At 36.6% G+C, this 27,670-nt stretch overlaps 1 protein-coding gene across 1 annotated transcript in view; it reads right to left on the bottom strand.

Moving 5' to 3' along the window:
* LOC137143063 (regulating synaptic membrane exocytosis protein 1) overlaps window positions 1-27,670 on the bottom strand; it is a 259,921-nt gene that overhangs the window by 111,061 nt on the left and 121,190 nt on the right. The window contains exons 17-19 of the mRNA XM_067532653.1: window positions 27,041-27,223; window positions 25,553-25,665; window positions 4,624-4,736 (exon numbers count right to left, since the gene is read on the bottom strand). Of these exons, the coding sequence (XP_067388754.1) occupies window positions 4,624-4,736; window positions 25,553-25,665; window positions 27,041-27,223 (409 nt within the window). The remainder of the gene's footprint in view (window positions 1-4,623; window positions 4,737-25,552; window positions 25,666-27,040; window positions 27,224-27,670) is intronic.

Here is a 27,670-nt window from a genome sequence, read left to right as displayed (position 1 = left end):
GTGACCGGCTGCCAGCTAGACATGGAGCCATTGATCACTACTCATTGAGCCCTATGCTCTAGCCAGTTCTCTATCCATTTTATAGTCCATTCATCCAACCCATACTTCTTTAACTTGCTGATAAGAATACTGTGAGAGACCGTATCAAAAGCCAGGTCCTCGTTGTAGGTCTTGGTCCAGAGATTTTTAGTGGGGTAGTCTCGGGACATTGGCCCTAGAGAAGATCCACATTACCCCATCACTGTTTAAACACTTAGGTCTAGTTCACACTATAGACCTATATTGGTATAACTATGCTGCTCAGGGGTGTGAAAAATCCATTCTGAGCGATGCAGTTTTATATTGCCCTAACTCCATGTGGCGACAGTGCTATGTCAGCAGGAGAGCTTCTCCCACCAATATAGCTACCACCTCTTGGGGTGGTGGATTAACTAATCCAATGGGAGAGTGCTCTCCTGACAGCTTAGAGCATCTTCAGGTATGTCTACACTGTCAGGGTTGCACAGATCAATGCAGTGGGATCGATTGAGCAGGCTGTGGAGACCCACTCAATCGATCACAGAAGTGCTCTCTGGTTGACGCCAGAAATCCACCACCCTGAAAAGAATAAAGCTGTATCAATTGGAGGGCGTCTCCCGTTGACATAGTGCAATAGAGACGCCACGGTACAGCAACATAAGTCGGTTGATAGGAAATACGCAAGCTAAATAATGTAGCTTGTGTATCTCCTGTTGACTCCTGGGGGCAGTGTAGATCGGGCCTTCATAAAGTGCTACAGTGGTGCAGCTGCACAGATGCGGCATTTTAAGTGTAGACATGCCCTTACAGATTTAGTGCAAGTTTTCAATCAAATATGCAGAAGCAGCCAGGAGGCAGCCTTGTTCAAAGCTGCATTCCTGATAGCATTTTTTGGAGTTTTTGAAGTCGGTGAACTAATGCCCGGGTTAGCAAGAGATACTTTGGGAAGGGCTTTGGAATGGAAGGATTTACAATGGGAAGAGCAATCAGTTGTCTAAATCCTAAGGATTTCCAAAACAGATCAAGAGAGCCAGGTGAGTCCATAATGCCACAAGAGGAAGGTCAGGAAAGGAATTGCCCAGTAAGGATTTATACAGGCCCCTCTTTATCCATGGTGATGGAAGGCTCCTCACAACTTTGTTACAGTTTTCAAAAAGGGGCTTTCAAAGCTGGGGCTATGGGTGCAAAAATTTGCTTCCCACTTTTTCTGGATATAGGGTGCTATGGTTGTGTCCCAGCTAGGGCAATGACATTCAAGTACACACAGGATGTGTGTGAGAGTCCAGGTAGAGAATAAGAGAATCCACTTTCAGGTTTATGCAAACAGGTCAAGCAAGCAGTGGTGTGGACCTGTGGGACCAGTATTGCGTTGTTGAGCAGTTCACATCTGGGCCTAGAGAGGGAGGCAATCCTGAGCTGGTATAACAGCAGGGGCATGCTAGAGGACCAGGTGATGCACCTTGTACACTCTTTGGGAGCAAACAACGGATGCAAATATGATTCACTTTAGTTAAAAAAAAAAAGAAAAAAGAAAAAAAGGACGGAATCAATGAATATCAGGGAACCAGGCAGGGGTAGGGAAGACAGCCAAGCATTTTGCTGGTGCCTCCTTGTAGCAGACATCCAGGGCAGACACTCAGTATAGAGGGGATATGGTTTCTGGATATAAGGAATGGTTTGAAGGAAAAGCATCTCTTAAGAGAGCTGAGTAAGGGGGGTTTGGGGCTCCTACATCTTATCAGAGAGAGTCAACCCCCCCTTCTTTTCCTAGTCTCCTTTAAGGGAGCTGAGGAAGGGGGGTTGGGGCATCTACATCTGGAACAGCAGGGAACCGGCCTGCTCCTTCCTGCACTGTACAGTTTGTTGCCAGGTACTCCCACATATTATAAGTGAATAAAGTTGCAGCCTAATTAAATCACACCCATTGCCTCCTGTCTTTTTTCTAGTGTGGCTGAAGAATGTAACTTGCTTACAGACCTTAAACATTTATAACAGATTGGATCACATATTCTGTGCAATAATGACCTTAATGCATAAATAACAATATTACTGGAGAAAAAACCACAATACAGTAATGACAAGTGTTAAAAATAACAGATTAAAAAAAAATCAAACAACAGGTCACAGTGTAAAACTTTATCCACCCACATATCAGGATCATGTGATACATGATCATTGGCTTAGATGTTGTATCTGATTTTAATCAACTGAAGCATTAAACAGGTGCATGTTAAAGATATTTTGGATTTAAAGTTCAGCGCAAATTATTCATTTTACATTCAACTGTTTTGTCTTGAAAAGCACAGCTTCTTTGTAATGAGATCAGGTGCCCAGGAAAGGTCATCCTGTAACTACAATAGATGGACAGCAAGCTCCCTTTAAGACGGAATATAAATTATCACATTTTAACAAACAGTGATGTAATAAAATTCTTTTAGTTTAGCACCTAAATGTTTAGGGTTTAATTTTGATCTCAGTTCCCCATATGAATACATATAAAGGAATTTAAATGGCTGTCAGGAAAAGCCAAACAAAACACATGATCCTCTTTGAGACAGATGTAATCTAATAAGTGTTTCGCTGTACGTCAGAAATACGCATCTATCATGCCTGTGTTGAAAAATTATGCAAATTGGATGTGGTTACAGCAGTGCGAACCTCTGACTTCAACTATATGTGTAGTTAGAACAAACCAGCTATGACTAAAGTTTGACCTGCAGCTGTGAACCAACAATGATTTGACAAAGCTTTTTGTGTGTCTGTGGAGTGCCCAAAGAAGCTAGAGGGAACTTTCTTCCCTTTATCTGGAGATCCACAATTTTTAACAAGCTACTGCTTATGGTGTATTTTGAGTTTGTGACTGATTGGGATAGGTCATTTGGGACATGTCACATAGTATTTTTCCCATGTCCATGGATGACTAAATCTACTCTCATCTATCTTAAATCTATCTATATAATGTAAACCCAACATAAAATGAGCTATTTTACTTTTTACCCAGAAAGTATGGCTTTTTTTCTGATGATTTGGCTGGAAACATTCAGCAAAACGTGTTATAGCACCAGCATCTGTATTAATTTGACAACAAGTGGTCTAGTGTATTACCTTCCTCTTCCTGGGAATTTTTGTATTTATCTCTTGTATTTTGATGACAAATTATATCCCTTTCCCATATTTGAAATGCTCCCCGTTTAATTATACTAAGACCTAGACCAAAATTTTCAAACCTAAATATGGATTTAGGAGCTTAAGTGTGTGGCCTGATTTTTTCAAGTATTAAAGACCCAGCAACTCCCATTAACTTTAATTGAAGTTGCTCTTTTCTCAGAAATACTTCTCAGTGTATTTTGGATTGGGCGCGGAGGCGGGGGGCAACGTCCGTGCTTGTGGCACAATTTTACTGCAAGTCTTGCAATGTTTGGTGTTTTTCTTGAAGCCCTAGTTCGTGGAGTGAGAGTGAAAATCCCAGCTTTCATTGTTTTTAATAAAAATAAGTTCTAGTCCATGGTTGTGAAGAAAAGCTTAAAAATATGAACACTAAAGGCTCAAAAGTCAGAAATCAAATAAAAGAAACCAAAATATATTCTTTATCTCATGAGTCTGCAGGAGCTATACATTTTTGACTAGTTTATAGTTGTGGGGGTGACAATACTATGTACTTAGAAATTCCTACAGGGTGCTTTTAACTTCATACTGCCACCCCGTGGCCGCTCATAGTAAGCAAATTATTGTTATGCAATATTCTCAATGCAATATTTTTGTTGTTGGAATGCTTCTAGCATATCAGCAGAGTGGTTGGTTCTGCCTTTGATAGACTATTAAATAAAACTAAACTAAATAAAACTAAGACTAAATAAAAACAATACTGTCTCTCTAAAACCAAAGCATAGGAGCTACCTCTAAGCACTCTCCTCCAGAACCTCGAGAAGCATCCTTCTGATCTCCGTGTTCAACAAGGCCAAATGGCTCCAGCAGTTATGCATGAATAGACAGCTCTGCCCTCTCTATGGCCTGGCTTGTAAAAGGCATAACAGAACTCTACAAGACATTTTCTATGTTCTAATTCAGGCCTATTCAGCAGAAAGGTCAAATGGCTGTGGAAGCACATATACATATCATAAAGAAAATTTGCCATATGGTACTTTCGGACTAAAGCTTTTAATGGAACAATTATACTTTAATATCAAGTGCCAAGTAAATTTCAAGTAAATTTGTGTCTCAGAAGAAAATTTTACATTTATATTAGAAAAGATCAAAACTCAACTAATATTGGACTCGTACTGTGAAAACAAAATCCCTTCATGTATTTCTAAGCAAGAAAGATTATGTCTGTGGTAATATTAGGAAGCAAAAATGTTACCGTGTACAAGCATCTGTAAAAATATTTTGTATTGTGTAAACCCATGTTAGATTACTTCAAAAACTAAGGTCTAATAAAGACTTTTCAGACTATGGGTCAAAGTAATATAATAAAGCCATGATTCAAAAAAGCTTCCTTCAAAATGTATAAACATTATGTCCTTAAGTATTAGATAATATTTTAAGTAGCCATGTTACTCCTTCACTTTTGCAAACAACATAATGTTTTAATACTACTATCTTTACCTTGGTATATTGCTCACGCTCATATTCTTGGCTAGAACCAGACCCTGTTGTCTGATTATAACGGTGCACTTTCATTTTCATCTGTCGCGTTTGCTCCTCCACTACTAAGCTTGCTGTAAAAACACATAATGGAAGCCTATTAAAAGTGGTGACAAACTTCTAAAGAAATAAATGGTTCAGCAGCAATTTTGATCTTATTTCCATCACAACAAAACAAAGAAATATACAAACAGTACAACAACAAGCAGGGTGTATACACTGAACAGAGGCACACTAATATTAATAAATCAAGCACTTTAGCTGCTTAGAGTCTTTACCTGAAAATGCATAGTATATGAAAAATTGGGATATCTATCAAGCTTTTGCAACAGATGTGAAAAGAGCAAAATAATTTAAATTGATAGGCTGAACTATAAACTAGTTAAGCCCTCCAGATGCAGTTGATATACATACATGCCTTTCTAACCATATATTTGTTGACTGTGGAAAATGTTATCGTAGTGTTCTAAGTGTTCCACTGAACAGATAATATTAAAAATATTTAAATAAGAAGTTAATTCTACCATTATCTTCAAACCTTGTAATTGTTTACTACAGCTAAAACATTTATAAAGAAGGAACAATTTCTCCAACTGATTATAAAACATACAAAAACAATTTGCATATTTTTTGTTTGTTTTGCCTCATGAACCTTAGAAATACAGTATTTGCTTTCAAATGTTTCCCTTTTTGCAAAGAAATAATACAATAAAAATGAAGAATGTTTTCTTGCATTTTTACTTTTTCCCATTGTAGTAATATTTGCTGTTTTTCAAAAAAAACAAAAACAAAAAACCCCAAACCCTAAAAAGTGTAGTATTATAGAGAACATTCTCTTTTTTCAGTTGAAAGCAATTAGCACATTTAGTATAAACATGTTTGCTAAAGGAACATACCTTTGAAAAAATAAAGGAGGGAAGATATGAATGTGTGTGTGTTGTGTGTGTGTGTGTGAGAGAGAGTACACATTTATTCCATTACTTCTGCTCAGTATTTGGTGGCTATTTGTATAAAAAGGTTCCTCCACTCCAAAGAAATAAAAGAAATTAACTGCTACATATATTTCTCTTAAAGGGCTATATATACATATATATTGTGTCATCCTTATTCCATAAGCAGTTCTACTGGAATCAATGAGATTACTCTCAGAATATAGTACTACATAATATGAGTACAAATGATAGAACTGGGCCCCAATAAGCTTACAGTGGTTACTATACTTAAGTTACACTAAGACTTCCATTATGACTGTCCTTTTTTTACAGGATCATAACTTTCTGCAAAAATTCTCCTTTACATCTGAAATAGTCTTGTTTGGTCTCAGAGCAAAGATTTCTTTATTTGGAAAAATCTGAGCAAAATCCTTTCTCCGGCTTTAGAGTTATATGTGGGTTTATAAATGTATTTTCTGATGTAAAAATGTTCATTTCTTTTTTACACATGCAACTCGCAAATATAGCTGAATTTTATCAATTAAAAATTTTCAGATGCCTAATCCCTAATGAGGGTTAATACCCAGGACAGTGAGGGAAAACAAAACAAAACAAATCAAAACAAATAACATTCAGTTATAAGTCACTGAAAAAAATCAATTTTCCAAACATAAAGTTCTGAATTTCAACTAAGTTTAAAGTTAATACACGATGGTATTCACAAGTCTGCACTGTGAACTTCACAGAACAGCTCTGTGTAAACTTGAAAGCTTGTTGTTCTCACCAACAGAAGTTGGTCCAATAAAAGATATTACCTCAGCCTCTTTCTAGATAGTGAGGCTGTCATATGTGTGGCTTTGTGTTGCTATTTCATTGTGGAGTTTTATACATTTCTACATTTTTGACTTTGCAGCTACAGAACTATATAGAAATCACTATGAAGATTAGGGTCAACTTCAAAATTGTGCACAACTGCCCAAACAATGAGTGTGTACCTACCTATCTATTGCATTTGCATGTGCAAATCATGGAATGTCTACGCACTAGTTGGCTACAAACAATTGCAGAAGTGCAGTTTTGAAGGTCTCAGTGCAGTGTCTTCATATCCTTCCCCCCTCCCCCCGGTTTTATTTAAAAAAACAGGAAAATGAAACAAAACAAATTACATTCATGTTCTGATATAGTTATAATTTTTAATTCTAAAGGCAAGAAATGCAGAAGTCAAGGTTGTTGTAGTAACCTTTAATATCTACACACTACGGAGGGCCCAATCTGGCAAATCCTGCACACGCAGAATGCCACATCGGGCCCACAAAATATTCTGGATTACTAATTAAACTGGAAAATGTGAACCTTAAAAGTTAGAGTCCGGTTTCACCATCAGATATGCAAGTTCCAACTGACTTTAGTAGAAGTTGCACGGAGGTATCTGAGGGTAAAATTGAGCTCTACATTAAACTTTTAAAGATGGCCTTTTATTTTGCATCTGCAATAAATTGTGGGGAGATATGAGAGGAATAAATTACTACACTCTTAAATTACCCATACCACTACCATACCTGTTTTGCATGTACAATCACTGCAAAACTGACATTTTAATACTAAACATTTATGCCTGGAATTGATTGAGGATGCACAATCAGAGGGAACATTCAAGACTCCTATAAAAATTTGGCTCTATATGTGTAATGCGCACAAATCAAGATTATTCTAACAAACAAACAAAAATACTTATTTGTTGATTAATTTTTAGATGCTTAAAATTGTAATCTGAAAATTACACTAAAGATTTTCTATTTGACAATATATTTATTAATTATATTATTTGATAAAGAGTATGTTGTTATATAAAGAAACAGTATTGCAAGGAATGTGCACAAATTAGTGTAGTTGAGGCTGAGCAAGTATTGAACCTTAACTCTATTTCTTGACTTTTGTGTTTTTAATGGCACAAAAAAAAATCACACTAATGTAGTGTTTTATATAATTATATATAATTATATAAGCTCACATGAGAACCACCAGTGAGAATTGTGAATTGAATTAAAATTGTCACAGAAATTTGGTTTCATGCATAATTTAGGAAAATGGTATTAAGCCCACTGATTTGTTATTCTCATGTTTCTAAACAGGAAATGTGTAAAATCCACGTTTTATATATAAAATACAACTGTGATACTTTGTACCTTGTCTGCCATGCATAAACAAACACATATCTGTTATGCGTGTAACCGAATGTTGTGGAAGGAGGTTTATTTGGATGTCAAGATTCAAAAAATGTTATTTGATTGTGTAACTAGTTTATTGGAGAAGTGCTGTTAGGTATCTCAGACGTCACATGAACACTTAGAACGTACAGCTGCTTCTAAGAGAAATATGGTATATGTGCTTTTAGAATTTGTGTATGTACAGAGAGGTTGGGGTTTGGGATTTTTTTTTTAAGCAATCTTGAGTACTAGTATACACTAATTTACATATTAAATCATTTGAGTCACAGACCTCTAACCTCTTCAGCTGTAATAGTAACACAAAGTATCCAACATATGGGTGAAATCCTGGCCACACTGAAGTCAATGGCAACACTCCCATTAACTTCAATGTGGCCAAGATTTCACCCTTTGTTTTCATTGGTGGAAGCCACACCTCATAGAAGTCCCACACTATAGGTATGTCTACACTGCAAAAAAAGGTGTGTTCTTAACTTGGGTTAGCTAACTAGGGTTAAAATAACAATAAAGACAAAGCAACTTGAATTTTACCTGGGAGCCTAGGGGAGGGGAGCAGGTTAAACTCAAGATGCTAACCCAAGTTAAATGAGAGTTGCTATGTCTTCATTGTTATTTTGAGCTGAGTTCGCTAACATGGATTAACTACACCAAGTTAAGAGTACACTTTTATCTGCAGTGTAAACATATCCTTAGTCTCATCAACAACTGCTGACTCGGGCAAGAAGTCAATATTATAACATACTGGGAGAGGGGAACTGCATTAGGAAACTTTAATTAGGACTGCATGGTTAGCTCTCATTTACTTTCCCCAAAAGGAGGCACAGTTTGACAGTTCTGGTTGTAGTATTTCACAGAGTCTAAAGGTCATAAGTCTAAAAATGTCAATTACATTAATTGTTTATATATCTTCATAATATTATACTCATTTATCAGGGTTTTTATGTGCTTTGAAAAAAGATATATTTGTTTATTTGTGTCCCCCTCCCAAAAAAATTACAATTATTTTTGGCCTATGCATTTATTTGATGAGCCCTCCCATGGCCTATTTCAGCAGCTGTAGATGGCAAAATCCACAGATGTATAACTCAGAGGTACTCTCTTAGTCAGATGGCTACAGGGCAATGTTTAATGGAACTACTGAATTACAGCTTGATTCTGCAGCCCTTACTCATGAAGTCACATTAAAGTTACAGGTCTAGGCCCAGCACTTGTATTATAAGGGGTTTTCAGGCTGTTCCTGGGTAAACTATGTGAGAGCTGAAGAGCCATGACTCATATTATTGATCAGGACATGCAGAAGCATAAAGACCAATGTGCAAAACGATTTAAAATGTCAGGCCTCAACTTTATAAACTAACATATAAGGAGAGAACGACTCCCCACCTCTCCAAATTGCCAGACATTAACTGTGTCCAGTGTGGGTTGAATGGCCTCACATCATATCACTAAGAAACGATGACAGGCATCCTTTGCTGAACACCACTACAGGTTCATGATTCAACCCACTGTTAAGTCCCACCATCCACCTATCGAAGGTGGAAAGGACAGTTCAGTCAAGAGAGAGCCCAGTCTGCAAAGATTTAATACCTTCTCCTACCTCTCCTGGGTCCTGTGGTCAGGTTCACCCCAAGAGCTGGCCTCTTGAAACTCTACATGCTGGACACCGGCTACAATTTGTAACAATATGTATTGACATACATTGCCCCATCCTCTTATTTTCTTACCCTTCTTATCCCCCACCTATCAGGCCTCCAGGTTGCTGATAGGAGGATGAAAAACCCACTAGATACCTTTACCAGTCTTGTCCAGAGGAGAAAAAAAATCCTTTCCAACCTCAAAAGGCAATTGGATCAGATTCAGATAAAACCTGGTAACCCAGTTCTAACAACTACAGCAACTAAAGGACAGGGCAAGTCATTGCTAAGTAGCAAGAATGGGTGCTCTATGTCCAAGAATGCTTACATACACAAGGAGGAAGGGGTTGCTGGGGCAAATTTGTGCTCCCTCCCTCACCTACCATTTAGCCCTGAATTAGCTAATGTGTGGCTACACTCAACGCTCTCCAGAGCGAGCCCCTACCTACATATGGTCTCTCTACATGTATTCAGAGCTGAGAGAGAGGAAAAGGAGGCACATCCTCCCTCCAACTTGGACCCTGGGGCATAGCCATCACTCTGCCAGTTTGATCCTAAGTCAGGAAGTGGAATTTAATGTAAGTGTTAAACTAACCAGTACCTGTAAAATGATACAGTATTTATAGATTACTTCTTATATTCCTATAGAAAGATTTGGGGTGGGATTTTCAAAAGTATCTAAGCAAGCTAGGTGCTTAACTCCCTCTGGAACGCAAAGGAAATTTGGTACCTAACTCCCTTACATTCTTTAGGGAACATTAGCCTTAGGTTATATGTTTATGGTGTTGCACACATTAAATATGTGCCTTCCATTAAAATAAATAAATTCTACATTTGCATGTTTGAGTAGTTTGCTCCTACTAATGTCACATGAACCACTGAAGGACAAATTTAACCCTAAGAATTAAGGTCACTGTGCTGCCAATGTATCCCAAGGATTTCCAGAAGAATTTTTCTCGTTTTGTTATTTTTGGTAACTCTTTTATGTTACCTAACATTTTTAGGCCATAGTTTACATAGGGTTGTTCTATTCACTGCGTGGAGTAGGAGACATGCAGCTATATTGTATAGCTTATTCCCTAGTTTATGTACATTTTTACCTCCAAATGACTGGAAATTGTTTTATTAAGATAAGTTAACAACTAAGGCCTGGATCATGCCATGAAATCCAGATGGGTGGACTTCTGCACCCAAATAGACCCAAATAGAGAAGAGTGGTCTAAGTGTGTCAGAGAAAGTACAGAATTGATCGCTGTCAGATGTTGAAAGGAAAACTACACATCTTGACTTCTTTTTTCTACAAGACAATACTAGCATGAGCATATAGAATAACACAATATGGTGTGTGCACGCAGTGGAAGAGTAAGTCATCATAATAATTTGTAATGGTTTATAAATAGCAATTTGAAAGATGGAAATATTTTTTCTATTATTATTACAAAATAAACTATGATTAAAATTAAATATATTTCTTGTTTCACAAGAAAAACAAGTCTCTATTATTTTGTGGTATTTACAGAATCTGTTTGTGTTTAATTTGCTTGTATAAAACAAAATTGAAATCCAAATTCACAATGGTCCAGAATCTTTCTGGCAGAAATATCTGCTCAGTGCAGGAGGTGAAGATATGGAGACACATTAGGGAGCTGGTTCCAGTGCTCTTATTCTCAAGCTGCAGCTGCTCTAGTCCCAGCCCTGGGAAAAATTAGAGCAGGCCAAGTATTGCTACAACTTAAGACAGTCATTAAAAGACCACATGCCAGCTAAGAATTTGTGGAGGAGTGACCTCCAAATGCCCAAATGTTTCTACAGAATAATAGAACCAAGAGCAATAAACTATATGGTCATATATAGAATATAGAATACACCACGGCAGATAAAATCAATAGATTTGTTTTTAACCAAGTTACAAAATTAGTAAATGGACAGAATGCAGCAGACACAATATACTTGCAATTTAGTAAAGATGTGGACATAACAGTGCATGAAATCATACTTTAAAATTAATTCATATTGGGCTAATATGAGCAGTATGTATTGAAAATCGTATGAGGTATGCAACCAAAGGGCAGTAATGATAATCAGCAGTGGAGACTGGATTAATTTCTGGATTTATTTAACATCTCTATTAATGATCTGGATGGGGCAAACTACATATTTATTTATATTTGAAGATTTTATTAAATTGGGGAGGTGTTGCATACACCAATGCTGACAAGAAATTAGTACAAAGGAGTAGAAATATTGGCAGGAAATAATAAAATGAGACTAATCTTGCAAAAATACAAGCAAAGATATTTTTAAAAATATCCCCAAGTATGATAAAGTAAAACAAAGTAATTTAAGCTTGCAATGTTACGTGAATACCAAGAAAACAAAGGGGGTTGGGCTGTAAATATCAAGGTCATATCTCACTGACCAAGGAGACAGCACAGTTCCTTGATATCAGATGCCAAAGAGACCATACCTCACACTGCTTATGTTTCTGAGAATTTTAATGCAAGAAATGTGTTGACAAATTAAAAGGAATTCAAAGAAGAGATATTAACTGATATGGGGCCTGGAAATACTGACTTGTAGTCTATAGCTATATAATGGGCATAAATATCAAGAAGCGAGTAAATGACTTAAAGTTGTCCAATGGGGGTAAAACTAGGAGTAATGGGCTGAAATTTAGCTGAAGAAAAGTTGGGTTATGTATCAGGGATCATTTAACTAAAGGGTCCACTATATTGCTAACTAATCTCTCCTGAAACATTGTGGTCTTCCCAATGTGTGAGGCACTGAGGCCTAGCCTCATCTAAATACTAAAGAATATACAGTAGGTAGCAATATTGCATTAGCAGGGTTTGGAGAAGATGCTGTGGTTCTTTTCTATCACTAACCTATGATTCCCCACCTTACACTTTTATTTCTGCATCTATTTCACATATACCACAAATACTAATAACCAACATAGACAGACTATACTATGCAGACTTTGCAGATTTGGAATCTTGGCAATGAGCAACATTAAATAAAATACACATACACATTTATTTGAAAATGGAATTACAATTATTTTAGCAGTGAATTATTATAAAGATGACATCACTACACAGGATATTATTTCAGGATGTGGTGAGTGGCCATCTTCTAGGCTTTCACCAGATTCCAAGCTAAAGAACATTCCACAAACTTTACACATACAATAATATTGAAATTTCATCATCTATTATGTGGAGACTAGCAGCCATCCAGCAAACAGAACAACACTAATGGGAAAGAGGAATTTTGGCCAAGGACACCAGGGAAAACCCTTACACTTATGAGGAGGGCTATGAATCTTCAATATCCACACAGAGCAAAACAGACTGAGTTTTAGGACATTCAAAATGCACTGAAACTGCACACTACTCAATTTATCTAACTTCAAAGGCAGCAGTTACTGTAGGGAGTCTATGTATTCCAGATTCAATGTGGCTGAAAAATTGGAAAGGAGTTCAGAAAAAAAGCTAAAAGAATTATTCAAGATCTAGAAAAACTGCCTTACAGTGACAGACTTGGGAAGTTTAATATAGCTGAATGATCAAAGAGAAGTAGAAGATGTGACTTGACCATGATCTATAATTACCTACACATGAGGAGAAGATTTCTGATAACACAGGACTCTTTAATTTAACAGATAAAGATATAAGATCCAATGGCTGGAAATTGAAGCTAGATAAATTAAGGCTAGAGATTAGGTGCACATTTTTAACAGTTAGTTAATAAACCATTGGAACAACTTACCCAGGGATGTGGCAGATTCTCCATCACTTGATGTCTTTAAATCAAATCAAAAGAGGATATCTTTCTAAAAATATGCTTTAGTTCAGCCACAAAATATGGGCTTGATGCAGGGAATCGCTTGGGTAATTAACCATTGTATCAATTTATCTAGGGGTGTGGCAGGTTCTCCATCACTTGATGTCTTTAAATCAAATCAAAAGATGATATCTTTCTAAAAATATGCTTTAGCTCAGCCACAAGATACGGGCTTGATGCAGGGAATCACTGGGTGAAATGATTTGGCCTTTGTTATACAGGAGCTCTCACACCAGATAATCATAATGATAGCTTCTAGAATAAAAATCTATACATCCATGAATAATGTTTAGGCAATTTCTTACTCAAATTGTTAAAAGGAGGTGTGTATATATATAAATATATATAAACGTAGACTATGAGTAGGCAATTCATGAAAGGTAATTTAGTCCATTAAAAAAGTTGCTATAGGAATTAAAGAATGTGGAATATCATTAATACCCCAAACTCTCTGGAGACCTGGAAGAATATATATCAATTCACTGTTTATCAGAGCCAAAAGAAATAATCAGCAATTTACTATTTTAATTCTGTGTGATATTTTGTCTCCTTTGACTTCTTCAACCAACCAACCAGCATAACTAGAAGGGTAATGAAGATGTTCATGAAAAACAAAGTCAGATTCAGTTTTATGTTCATTAGAGGTGGGTGAATAATTTATAAATATTTTAATTGAAAAGTGTTGTGAAATGTATTGAATGAAGTATTCAGTTACTAAATTACCACCCTCACAGTTCAACCTCATTTTTTCTGCATAGTTTTCATTTTACATTTGAAAGAGAAGTTTATTTTAGACAAATTCAGGCCTATGGATTCTAGGTCTATGGTTTCTTGTACACACTATATGCCTTCCATATATTTTTAGGGTGGATGGTAATAAAATTGATAAGAATTTTGGGCTGAGATGATTCATACAATTATCTTGCATTCAAATTTAACTATTACAGAGAGGTTCCCCAATGAAATTACAGATTTGGTGTATCCTTTCTGTCCTAAAAGCCACTACTGGGATAGGACTAAAAATCATAATTAATTAACTATCTGAGAGGGAGAGAGCTAAAGCATGTATATCCAAACACTCAATGGAAAGAAAGAATGGAAAGTTATTCCCACTCCAAATTAGAATATTAAGATTATTTATTTGATTGTGGTACCACCGAAAATGCTAGGGATCATCTACCTGCACACAGGAAGGCAGTCTCTGTCCCAATCTACATGTAAACTTTCAATATCTTAAGTATTATCAATCTGTTTTATGCTCCTATAAGTGTTGTGAGTCATTAAAGCAATGCAAGAACTCTAGCACTGGTGAATATTCATAATAAGCATAAGTAAATTTATTACCCACACCACTACTCAAAGATTTGTGTGCTACATGGACTAACCTGGAACCATTTGAAGATAAAAATAATCTATTCTGTGTTCATTTCAAGCTAGCTCTTCCTTAGTGGGATGTAGATAGCAGTCCAAGTCACAAATAGTGGAATCAAAATGGCAGAAGTGCTCTAAGAACTCTGGGCCCAATTCTTTGGTCCAATTCCACTCCTGCTTTGGTCTGCTGCTGTGGTCAAAAGGACCTCGTATCTCCACAGCTGGGGATTCTGACATCATGCCAGCATACAGCTGGCCCATCTTCAGCCTGTGGTATAGGAGATGGGAAGAAGTTGTGGCTGAACTGTATGTTTTGGCAATCCCTAGCTGAGTGCACAGCTGGCCTAGGGTAGAGCTGCCCTAGGTTGCTTTAACTTAAACTAGAGCTAGCAGAGACTGGCCACAAGATTCAGGGAGCTGTAGACTTTATCTGGTTCCCTTTGATGTGAACATTAAAGCACCTATGTTATTTCAGAGGTTAAGTCCCTTTTCAAAAGTAACATAGGCACTTAGGAGTCTTAAGACTAACTGAAAGTCATTTTTACTATTTACCTCCATGGTAAAACTTTGTTGGAAGATGAATATTATATTGTTTATAACTTTAGGGACCATATAACAAGATAGTCTCCTCCATCCCAAATATAGATCCACATTTGTTCTTGGACCAAAATAGGCTGAATGGGATAAAAGGGAAGGAAACACAAGGTAATAAAGACCTGTCATTGTTGCTGTACACAGCATTTTAATAGCACTAAGAGATTCAGTAATCAGAATATTGTCCACTTCTCACAGCCATAAAAAAATTCTAGAAGGCTAATCTATGGAATTTAACAACAACTAGAGGCTGATATATATTTCAACTGATTATTGCAGGCATACTTATTCTTAGTAGTCAATAGTCAGGTGAATTTCTCTCACTAGGGATAGCCTGTTGCAGTGTAATTTAAAGTTCATCTCTGTGAATGATTTAATGTATTTCCTAGTAATATGGGGCTTTTTTAGATACACGAGTTTCAGTACTATAACTTACTCCTATGTTGGCCAGGACATTGCTGATATAAAAAAATGATGGAATTTCTTTTTAAATGGTTAAAAAACATTTCCATTCTCATTGGCCACTAGATGTCTCATTTCTTCCACACGAATGCATATTATTACATTTATGTGAGAGAAAGAGAAACAGCTGTCTTCAATAAGTCACTGTGGTTATGGAACTTTCTTCTGGCAGTGAAAGATGGCTCTGGCATGTGGAAAACATCAATATTGCCAATTGTCCTAAGTTTCTTACAAGTTCTGTGGTTTTATAACAATAATATTGTCTCCTCTTGATCTTATAAGAAGCTCCTCATAGCTCTGGATTTCTGCCTGACCTGTAAATGATGTTGCATTCTGGCCACAAGCACCAGAGAATACAACTGGCAGCTTGTATCACAGGCACTAGGTTGCAGGCCTCAATCTACTGTGGAATCTCTTCTCCCCTGTTTGTGCCACCTGTGCAACGTCTCCTTGGAGTAGCAGACCTGGGGGCAGATGGGGCAGCAGGAAATAGCTACAAAAAGGAGCAGAGGCAACTCCCACCTGCCCCTCTTATACTCAGTGTTGTGCTGATTAGGAGAAGAGCAATAGCGGGGAGGAGGGAAGAGGGAAAGAAGTGATTCCAGGAGCATGCCCACTCTCTGCACCCTTCATTATTTCCAAACTGCTACTGAGCTCCTGTATGGAGGACAGCTGGGCAAGAGCAGTAGTGTGTATGAGGAGTGGGATTGACTGGGCAGGGGCTGATCCAATATCCAGAGAAAGGGAAGGAGCAGAGCTGGGAACTGTTTCTACAGTGGGAGCTGGACAGGTGCAATCACAAGCAGAAGGAGAGTGAGACACCCACTGAAGGCATGGGACTTTGAGGGAGAGTTGAAGACAGTGCCAGGGATCAGAGAAAGATTTTGAAATCTCTCATCTATGAGTCAGAATAAAAGGCAGAAGGGGCCTACAGCTGGTTTTTGTGCATTTTAGGGGTTGAATTTTTTGATACACATACACAGAAATGGGGTGATACCTCCTATGCCTTTAAAAATCAGAAAACAGTCCAGAACACAAGCTTTAAGAAAAAAAATCTCATGATTCTTAAGCCAATCTTGCCACAGATTGGCAATACTGAAACGCTAGCTTGCCAACAACACATAAACCCTGACATGACTTCTTTCTGCACATGGGGACTTTGGAAAGTACATAGGAAATTCTGTTTGAGATAGTTTAATAACTTGTTCCTGAAAATCAAGGAACCTATGCAAATACTAAATATAGAATGGATGCAACATTCAGTCATCCTTTCTTCTACTAAGTGCTTCAAAGTCAAGCCATCACAATGGAATTTCATAACAAAACTTCACTGTTGTCAATTTGAATTAATCGGTCCATTGGCTTAGGTTGTGATCCGAAAAGTACTTTAGCATGTGAGTAGTCCCACTGAAGTCACATTGTGATTTGTTTTTGAAAGACTTCATTGGAACTATTCCCATGATTTAAAGTCAAACGTGCTTCTATACTGTGTTGAATCTGGACCTTCAGTATTTGATCTGTATGGTCTCTGTGGTTGGGCCATTCTTGTCTTCTTTCTGTTATAGCACTTTCAACCTTCTATTCAGTTTTCTCCTTTCATATTGTACCTCTTTAGTCATCTCCCCTATTTCCCATGTGACTGTTGTTAACTCTTTTTAAATCTTGCCCTTTATCATATGTGAAAAGTCATGGATGACAGTGTGAAGTCAATGGAACTTACTGGTGTGAGTTAGCCAATCTTTATATCACCTCCAGAACTGAGGGCCTGCTAAGAGCCCTGGCCAGGCCATCCTCTCCCTCAACACACCTTCTTCTGTTCCCAGATTGTCCCTGCATCATACCTACTCTGCCTGGGAGAACCAGGGGAATTCACGTGGCAAGATATCCAGCTGCTAGTCAGTGCTTAAAAGGGATCATGTCAGCTTAAACTTAGACCACAATTAACATTTTGTAAAAACAAGCTTTTATAAAACCTGAGGCTATAGAAATGTTTAGGGGGAAAAATTGTTCTTAACTAGCCACTTTCACCCCCACACTGTCTGAAAACTGGACAGTGCAGCTCTGAGACCTTGGAAGTGAAACTTTGTATAAAAACAGTAAAACTTTCATGGACAATGAAAATCTAAGTTGAGAGAAATATGACACAGCAAAAACAATGACAAATGGGATTTAACACAATTATTTTCACTTCTAATTATTTAAAGTGTCATAAGTAACAGATAAAGAAATATGTTTGTTTGCAATATATAATTTTTAAGTAGGCAGTGTCCCTTTAACATTGAATTATTTTCAGATCATGCTGAAAATACACTCCTAAGTATAAGCATGGATGCTGGAGTTCTTACCAGATAAAACTACCATTGAAGACAATGGGAATTTTGCCTGGATAAGTACTGCATGATTGGGCTATATGCAGTATGTTCAATGAAAACCAAGGAAGTGAAACACAAGACAAAGTGAAGTGGTTGCTATTTTGAATGGCATTTTCTCAGATGGTAAAAAGTAAAAGTTGAATGTATACTATAAAAAGACTAAAAATTTGCTGCACAGCATTGTGTCCTGGACTGTTAGTATGAAATGGCCTAGAACTTTGGATATGGGATCCAGGTTAAGTTCTAAACTGCCTCAAAGCAGATGATATTTGCTGTTCTGATTCAAATTCACTAGATGGTTGGGGCCACAGTCTATGAAGTTTGGGTTCAGATCAGAATCAGAACAGAATCAGAATTTTTCCAAAGTTTGGGAGGATTTGAATCTGCTGTTCTAATTTGGGCACATCTCTACTATTAATGTTTCTGTAGTGCAGTGTTTTACTATCAGAGTTAAATATGGTTCATGTGAATTCTTCTTTGCCTCCCCAAGTAGACTTTGTCTTGGATCATCCCTTCTTTCAGAAAAGCCAGAATTAAGCCCCTCCCTCCCCCCCGCCATGTAGTCCTGACTCGGGGAGGTGCTAAGTATTATTTCCCTTCCCCATCATGGAATAAGCTACAGGAATCAACACTGATCAGAGCGGGTCTATGGAAGGCCAAAGCCACGTGGGGTATCTCTGTGCCCCTGCATTTCATCTGGCCCCAGTAGCTTCCTGCAGCACAGCTCCATAGAAGCTGTGCTACTAAGGCCTTCTCTGGCAGTAATGATCCTCATGCCAAGAATATATAATACAGCCCCAACTGTGTGATCTCTTCAGAATCTCTCTGAGTTTGATGGAGGGATAATGTTTGTCATCTCTCTGGCCATCCCAGTCTCCAACCACTCTCATGGTGCTAACCACAGACCTGTGAAGCATCCCCTAGGGGTCTGGAGAAGAGGGCAGGATGGTGCCATCGCTGTTCCTCTGTGTCTCCCCACTCCATTATGTGATGAAGAGAAGCCATGCACAGAACCAACATGCAGACCTAGAGGAGAGGTACAACCTGGGCCTCTGGATAGACTTTTTACCCAAAGTAGCATGTGCTCTACCACGTGCTGTACCAAGGGGACTCAGGTTAAACACACTATGCACCATTTTAATCAGAGTTTTGAGATCACACGTCAAGTATTTTTCCAGTTGTAAAGAGGGATAAACTAGAGAGCTAGATATTGGAGATGGAACCTTTTTAGTTGATTGTCATTGCTGACTGAATGAAATGTAATAATATGAAAAATAATGGGATAGGAGGGAGAGATAAAATTAACAGTTGTCAAATGTTTGTAAAATGTACATGAATATTTACCTTTTGAGGAAGATTTATAATTCTCTTGTTCTTCAATGAATTAAATGCACAGAGTGATGGAAACAAAAGAAAGAAATCAGCAAATTTAAAGTTAGACAAAGAAATGTATTGCATTTGACAATGACACATACAATAGGCTGTATCAGAGTATACATAAAAGTAATGCGGAAAATCAGGATGATAAATCATGACAAATTATAAATGCTGAATATGTATTTAAAACTATGAATAACAATGAAGTTACTGATGGTCAGATTGTGGAGTCCTTGCTTCTCTTGCTGAGTGCAGTAATGCCAACCCTATGTGTTAAAAAAACATGAGTCTGGCCCCCCAAAATTGAGACACTTTTTTAAATAATAAATTTTGGATTCTTTTTATTTGTCTTCTGATTTCTGAGCCTCAAGGGTGCACTCATTTCATGTTTTCTCCACAATGAGGGTTAGAAACTTAATTTTTTAATTGAAGGCTGCAATTCTCAATAAATTAGTGGACACTAGAAAACAGGGCTTTAAGAAAAACACCAAATATCACAAAGCTTGTGATAAAATTGTGAGAGTTGGCACCAATGTTGAGTGAGTCTCCCTCAGTGTGAGTAAAGGTTCCACAATCTGGCTCTGAATATGTTATGCCATCTAACAATTTTAAAATAAAGCTAGGGACATGAAGACAAAATAAAACAATGCTAAAAGTCTGAAATTAAAAACTGAAATAGTATCCTCTTTTATTAGCCTCGTTAGAAAGCTCAAAATTCTGTTCTTAGTTACTCTGGATTTAGAACGGTGTACTTGAGAGCAGGATTTCATTGATGGGGGCCATTCCTGACGCCCTTACTTACGCAGAACTCCCATTGGCTGCAATGGCATTGCAGAAACCGATATACATAGTATTCTGTGTTCTCTAACTATGAGGTATACAGTTGTAACTCAATTTTATTATTTAACAATATTGTGATTCTTTTATATGAAATTCTACCATTGTTTGTCCATAGGTAACACTGAAAATAACTTGTCAATATACATCCTCCCTCTATGCCACAGAGATCTTTAAAGGTTTATTTTATCAATTTTTTTCAGTCTAGTTTATATGAATTGCACCCATACAACATTAGCACCAGTATTAAAAAGTCTCTTCAAATAAGAGGTCCGTGGGTTTTATGGACTTATTTTTCAAGAGTTAGATTGAAAATATATACAATTCGATTAATTTCTGATTATTGCATACCACCATCTGATAGAAAATTCATTCATATTTCTTTAAGTACAGCCCTCTGTTTTTCTTCAGACACAGAAAATAGTTTTCTATCATGCAGTATAAAAAAAGAACTATCTTGATTTTAAAGTAAGATTTCGAGACAATTTTTGTAGCCACTTTCTGGATAAGAAGCTGCTTCATTAAATACTCATAGAACTGTCCTACCTGAATCTAAATTTCAAGCCAGATAGTATAGATTTCTGTTAATTCAGAGTCATTTACTGCAATATTTATTCAGGCACAATTTCCACTTTTTCTGTTGGGAGATTTTTCTAAGGGCTACTGGATCAGGCACACAGTTATTTATGAAAGTGTAAATTGGTACAACTCAACAGGTCAGTTATGCTAAAAAATACAAACATAGAAACAAAGCCATCAGGCCCAATGAGGATTCTGATTATCACGCTGCATCATTATAAGAACTATGCAACGTGAAATCATGTTGTTAACCAAAGGAAAAATAAATCATTTTGCCAAGAGTCAAATGAAAGTGAGGACAGGGACAATGATCTGGTTTATCTAAAGGAATTCTTGAAAAGTAGTTTCCAAACTAAATACAATCATTCATGTGTCTCATTGGTTCAGAAATTTCAGCAAGCTATAATACAGTTTTTCTTAATCACATGCATCTCAGTTACTCATTTAAATTGTCAGAATACAACCTAATTCATCTAAAGGAGGCCTTAGAAAAAAATTGCAGGCTGAACGTCAGTCTGTATTAATTTCCTTGAACAAGAAGGGTGAGCAGTTACAAAATAACAGTGTATGGGCTCAACCTGAAATCCTTACTCAGGCAAGACTCCTATTAAGTCAATTCTTGTTGTCCAGAGAGAAAGGACAGAGTAAAGACTGCAGACATAGACTCCAACAACAAAAACTGTGCAACTGTACAAAAAGTTGTGATACAACAGCAGAGAAATTCATAGTTAATGCAGAAATTCCATTTTTTACTTGCCACTTAAATATTACGTACTTTAATAACAACCCATGATGTGTTTTACAATTGCTCAGCACTAATGTGACAAGCTGAGAAGAATACACCCTCTTCTTTACCAGAGCTTAGAATTTCATAACTGAGTAAAAAATCTTCATGTTTGTTATATTCATGTCCTTTTTAAATATTGCCGATTAAAACAAGGAAAGAAAAATTATATAATTCAAAATATTACAAGTTTGAAAAATGACCACTGCACTGTTGCTTATTTGCAAATACTTACTTATGTTTACAAATGTGAATTATGTAAAGATACGTTTAGAGACTAGTTTTCACTTGCAGACCTCTCAGGCCCTGATCCGGCAATGAGATCCATGTGACAACAGGAATCTGGACATTTTTCTCATTATACAGCTGGAATGGTTGCACATCAAGGTCCACATTTGCATTTTCAATGCACAGATACAAACACTTGCCTCAAACATTATTATAACTTTCACTCAAATTTCTGTTGCAAGAGAAGCCCATAGCCCTGAGTCCAACTGCTACAATTTTTCCATTCTGCGATGGCTTGAAAACTAATATTTCATGTCTTATAGCTTTTCTAAATTAAACAACTTGGTAGATGATTTTTTATTTTGAAAACACGCAAAGGCAGAGGCCATTTGAAACTAAAGGCCTCCAAAAGTTCATTTTAAAAAATTATGCCATTTTGGAGTTTTAGGAACAAAGTGTATCTTACATTAGAATTTTTCCCTTACCTGTAAAATTGGGTTCTGCAAATTCCTCTGTACCTGACCACAGGTATCACCCTGACTCTATGATGCAATGGGGATTGTCACCATCCTTTTCTCTGAGCTTTCTTCTATAGGATTTTCTATATAATATTTCTACTGTTATAGACATTTCTAAACTGACAAGCTTGTTCAAAAGTTGGCTTTTCATCAGCTTCAAATTGAAACTGCTTCCAAGAGTGTTAACTTATCAGCCATTGTCTGATACAGGCAATAAATCAGAACTACTTTTTGTTTTTCAGTCCTGATTTAATAATGACCAAAATTGAATGTATGAGATACTGTGTAAATCCTGAAAAAAGAGGTATTAGCATGGCTGTCCTAATTTTCTACAGAATAAACAGCTCCACAAGAACATTATTTGTTAAGACAAAAAATAAAACTACCACCAGCCTCACTCCAACATCCACTCCCTTCTCCCACAGCAAGAGCTTTACACAGTAATAAAAATTGTTTTACTGAAAGCTGCTATGTCTTCTGACTATGCAAAATCACAACGAATGATGTCACTCACTGTTGATATACATAGATATAACCTTTCTACAATGATTACTGTGGTCTGCAAAATAGATTTGGCTGTAAAAACATTTGTATTCATCCCAATTCCTCTTAGTTCAGGAGAATTAACATGACCTACCATAAACTCATAACATTATAGTGTACGGTATTCTCTTCCAGTGCAGGATGCCAGTATTCCCCAGCACTAAACAGCTTTAGTTACAACTGAAGGAAATGCAAAGAATATTGAACAGAGAAATGCTACTCCCTATAACATTAACAGATTGCATTGGATCCTGCCATTATCTACGTTCATGTTGCCCTGCTGACTGAGAACTGAAGCCATTATGGATCCATCCAATGCCAACTAAAGTTAAAAAAATCTTCCACTGATTTCAATATGTTTTGGATTAAACCCTAAATTAGGATGAAATTGTGCTCCTAGTTATTCCATTTTACACTGAAACTGGGTTGATGGGGTTAGAACAGCTGTACCAGATGGCGGGATTTGATCCATTGTATCAAAGCAAGTATTTTGTTTTATAGCCTACATTTCATTGAGTTGTGAGTCAGAGAAATATATATGCAATCATGTCTGTATTTAACCCAACAGCATTTAAACAGTAACATTTTTCATGTTTGCTCGCAAAGAGGTACCCGCACACTCTCAACCACAATCCTAAATTAAACAGAGGGGGGAAATGGAAAAAGATATCTTCAATGAAACAGCAAACCATTCACACAAAGAAAAAAAAAGAAAAAAAAAAGAAAATCAGTAAGTAAGGAGGAAGTCATCTCTTCAGCCTCAGACCACATTGTCAGTTCACTAACATGAAGGATATAACATAAAATCCTAGAGTAATAGCAAGAGTAATGGCTTTGTTAACCCTTGTATATTTATGATACCGGAGAATAAATCACCAATATAAATAAGTATTCACACCTTGAAATATCAATACTTCACTTCATATGTGCTTTTAATATCAATAATCCTCTGAACATATGCTAATTTTAGCTTCAGTTTTGATTGTTTCACTTTTTCTTGTTTGTTAGCTATGTAACTGCAATCTCGCTCCTTTCAGTCTCACAGCTCATATAAGGTTCTGCATTCATTTAAAAATTCTGACAATATAATTTAAACAAAAATTTTATGTCTTACACATTATTTAGCAATAATGGGATAATGATAATAATAAATGAATACCCACAAGAGAAAAATGCTTATAGTCAGAACAAAAGTGATAGGCCAGTGTATCCTTATCAACCATGTATAGTGTCAAATGCAGGAATCGCATAAGAAATACAACACACAGAATGTATGAAATCGTATCTTACTTTCTTTCTCACGTAGCTCCCAACTTAGAGATACACTGAGCAACATAAAAATTTAAGCTGCAGATGTAATTTGTCACCAGTTTACAACCAAGGGAGTCCTAAGCTCTTACAGAAATATAATTAGAAGACCTGAATATAAAATTCAGAGTTAGTCAAATCCACCAATCAAACTCAATGAAATATATTGAATATTCATGATAAATAAAATATACTGAACAGGAAAACATTTTCATGTGTCAATGAGCATGTATGATAACAATACTTTTAGGATGGCTCACAGCCATACAGCTCATGTAACCAGTCAACTACTTTATTATCATACAAAGAAGTATCTGGTACACATAGCTTGATAAAGAAGTCACAGCAAACTACACTGTCTGCTTTGGGAGGTGTCTGACAATATTTCAGTAAACACAGAAAGTATAAACATTGGAAGCTCTTACATCCATTAGTTTCCAGTTAGCAGAAAGATCTACAGTATTGGTCATTTGCATTTTGAGTTCTCAGATACAATCAATGCACTGACAGTATTGCCTGAATGATAGAGAAAACTGAATTTACACATATTTCCCAAGATGAAATTAAGCCATACTTTACAGCCATTTTGTTTTAATATAGTAAACTATGCTCGAGCTGCAGTATATTGCTGGGAAAGGAAACACTTATGTGAACACTTGTTTGATATATTTGGATACAGTACCTCTCACAGCACCCTAGCTCAACTTTGCACTATTCCACAAGGAAATGTTCCCTTTGCTTAACCAACTATTTCCCTAAGCATGCACCAGTTCATGACCCATGCTTTCACATTTTAAATGCTAGGTGTTTTCACTCCGTGAAGTAGGTCTTTATCTGACTCAGGGAACAAAAAAGAGATTGAAATCTGACTTTTCATCAGTTTCTATCAGCAAAGCACAACAGTTAATTTCACCCAACAAATCAGAGTTAATAGAACATGAACAAAGTGGTGTTAGAAGTACCATCATTGAGCTCTGTGACTTGAATGCTAACTAAATTTGTGGTCAGGGGTAGGTATGTACCAACATAATGGAATGCTTGCAATAGAAATGTTGAGGTATACAGCAAAAACCAAACAAAACAAAACCAGGAGACTATAGAATAATCAACCACTCAAATTCTACAATACTTTCCAGTCTACTAATATTCTTTCATTCAAATATATTGCTTTGTGGGTAGAAATAAAGTATTGAACATTTTGTTACCAAAGACAAAGTAAAGTAAGGTAAGGAAGGAAATCCACGATTCTGAACTATGATAAGCTCATTATTTGATACCTTGCTCTATACTGCTGCTTCTTACTGGAACTTGCGGAAGCTGTCTTCCCCTACGACTGCTGAACGATGTGTCTGCAGGAGATGATTTAGTTGGACTTCCTTGTTGATGTATTCTGTAGATGGAATGAAGATAAAATAAAATAATCCAAATAAAATCTGAATGAATACATTTTGAGCTGTAAAATTAATGCCTTATTAAAATGAATATATGGAAGATGTTTATATATTATGTATGCCATATAGTCCTATTCATACAGTCCTCAATGCCTGAAGAATTAACAGGGCTTCATCTTTAGATTCTCTGTCTACAACTCAAGAGGAATATTTTCAAGCTCCAAATTTTTCATTTTTTCTAGAGAAAAGCATTAGACAGGAATTGCAAACTGCAGACAGGAGTCTAAGGGCCTGGTTCACCATTGCCTTCCACCTTGTAGGTCATTTTCACCAATGCAAATGGGTGTAAAATACTACCATTCTGATTTGGTAACATCTTATACCCAGTTTGCATTAGTGTCAAACTTGACATGGTACAGGGCAACCGAGAATTAAGTTACAAGTAAATATTACAGAGGTAAAGTGGCTTTTCTGAACATTTCTTTTGAAGAAGTGTAGTTGTTCTGTATTGACATTGCTACTGTTAATTTTTGCAGTGTGTGTAACTGGTAATAGGAGCAGTTCCACAGAATTTTAGTACTTTTACCCAAATATTCTACATTTATTTGCTTTGACTGGGTGGATAGATGAACTTTGCTAGCATAATTTCTAAACAGCTTGGCTTCTTATAGACACACTGAGCTTGTGAGTTTAACATGCCAGATATCTGTGGGATACAAGTAAATTTACATATGAAATTCCTAAGGCCATTCCTGGTAACCTGGGATACAACAGCTAAAATACATACATGAGAAAAACATGATTACTGACAGGACTTAATTGATTCAACTTCATTGCCAGGTACAGTATTATCATACTTTCCAAATATGCTATGTTTATCTCCTATATTAAAGTTGCAAGTAAATAATGTCTCTAATTTTGCTATTATCTGCAAAACTTTAATACAAGTTAAACAAATTACAGATGGTGACCTTTGGCAATGCATAGACCAAATGACTTTCTCTTAACCTGCTGCTGTAAAACAAGAGTTAATTGTGTGGAAATTGTGCATTATTTACTGTACATATTAAAAACAAAATATTTTGCAAGTTTTCATATGAACACATAAAGAAAACAAAACAATGGAAGGACAAAACACAATCAAATTTTAACTCTCAAGTTGCATAACTGTATAATTTCAACAGTAAAAAGTACCATCTAGACAGTAAAGATAGATGGAGTAGAGGATATGGGAGAAGTGTAAATACCATGAAGAAAAGATTATAGTACAGTGCCAGAAAGAGTGAATGCACCGTATATACTCGGGAAAGTACAAAACCACACTGACATCTGGGAGGTAGAACATGAATGCTGTGCTATACATTTAATAGCAACCTTGTCAGAAGTGGAGAAGGTGGCGCCGACCCTCCTGGAACTAGATGATGTATAGAGCAAAATGGTCTGATACTAGAATGCTCACTCGACCTTGAGCGAGTGTGATGTTTTCCCCTAATGACTGGCTGCTCAGTTGTTCTTGGGGTTGGAAGTCCCCTTCTAGAATGACATGGTAGCAGAACCCTAAAACATTAGGGCCAAAAAGAAATTGTTCAGACATTAGCTCCACATAAGCTTCCCCATGCCTCCCTCCATCAGTGAAAGCAACAGAAAGCCTGCTTAATAAGACATATGTTCGTATTTTCAGACTCCGAAAAATTATTAATTCAACCTACAAATCTGTTTTCAAAATGATAAACTGCAAAACCTCACTGCAGATACATATGACATGTAAGTCTGTATTTCATAAATTTCATTGAATTTAACAGCTGGTTGGCCAAAAATATTAGCTTCATCTTCATTTGCTTTAACATAACAAATGAAGGCTAATGCACACCTGGAAAAATATCAAAGCCACACTTTTAACCACAGTACATACGTTTTCAAAACACAAATTTTTATTGTTGCTAAAATTCTACCTGAATTCTCACTAAGGCCTCAGTTCAACACGGTACTTAAGCAGTTGTATAA

The sequence above is a fragment of the Emydura macquarii genome, unplaced genomic scaffold (genome assembly GCF_026122565.2).
Source record: "Emydura macquarii macquarii isolate MOO-44397 ecotype Brisbane River unplaced genomic scaffold, CSIRO-AGI_Emac_v2 contig_3295, whole genome shotgun sequence".
NCBI classification, from domain to species: domain Eukaryota; kingdom Metazoa; phylum Chordata; order Testudines; family Chelidae; genus Emydura; species Emydura macquarii.
Note: the sequence above shows the minus strand (reverse complement) of the source record. Positions and strands in the feature narration are given on the sequence as shown.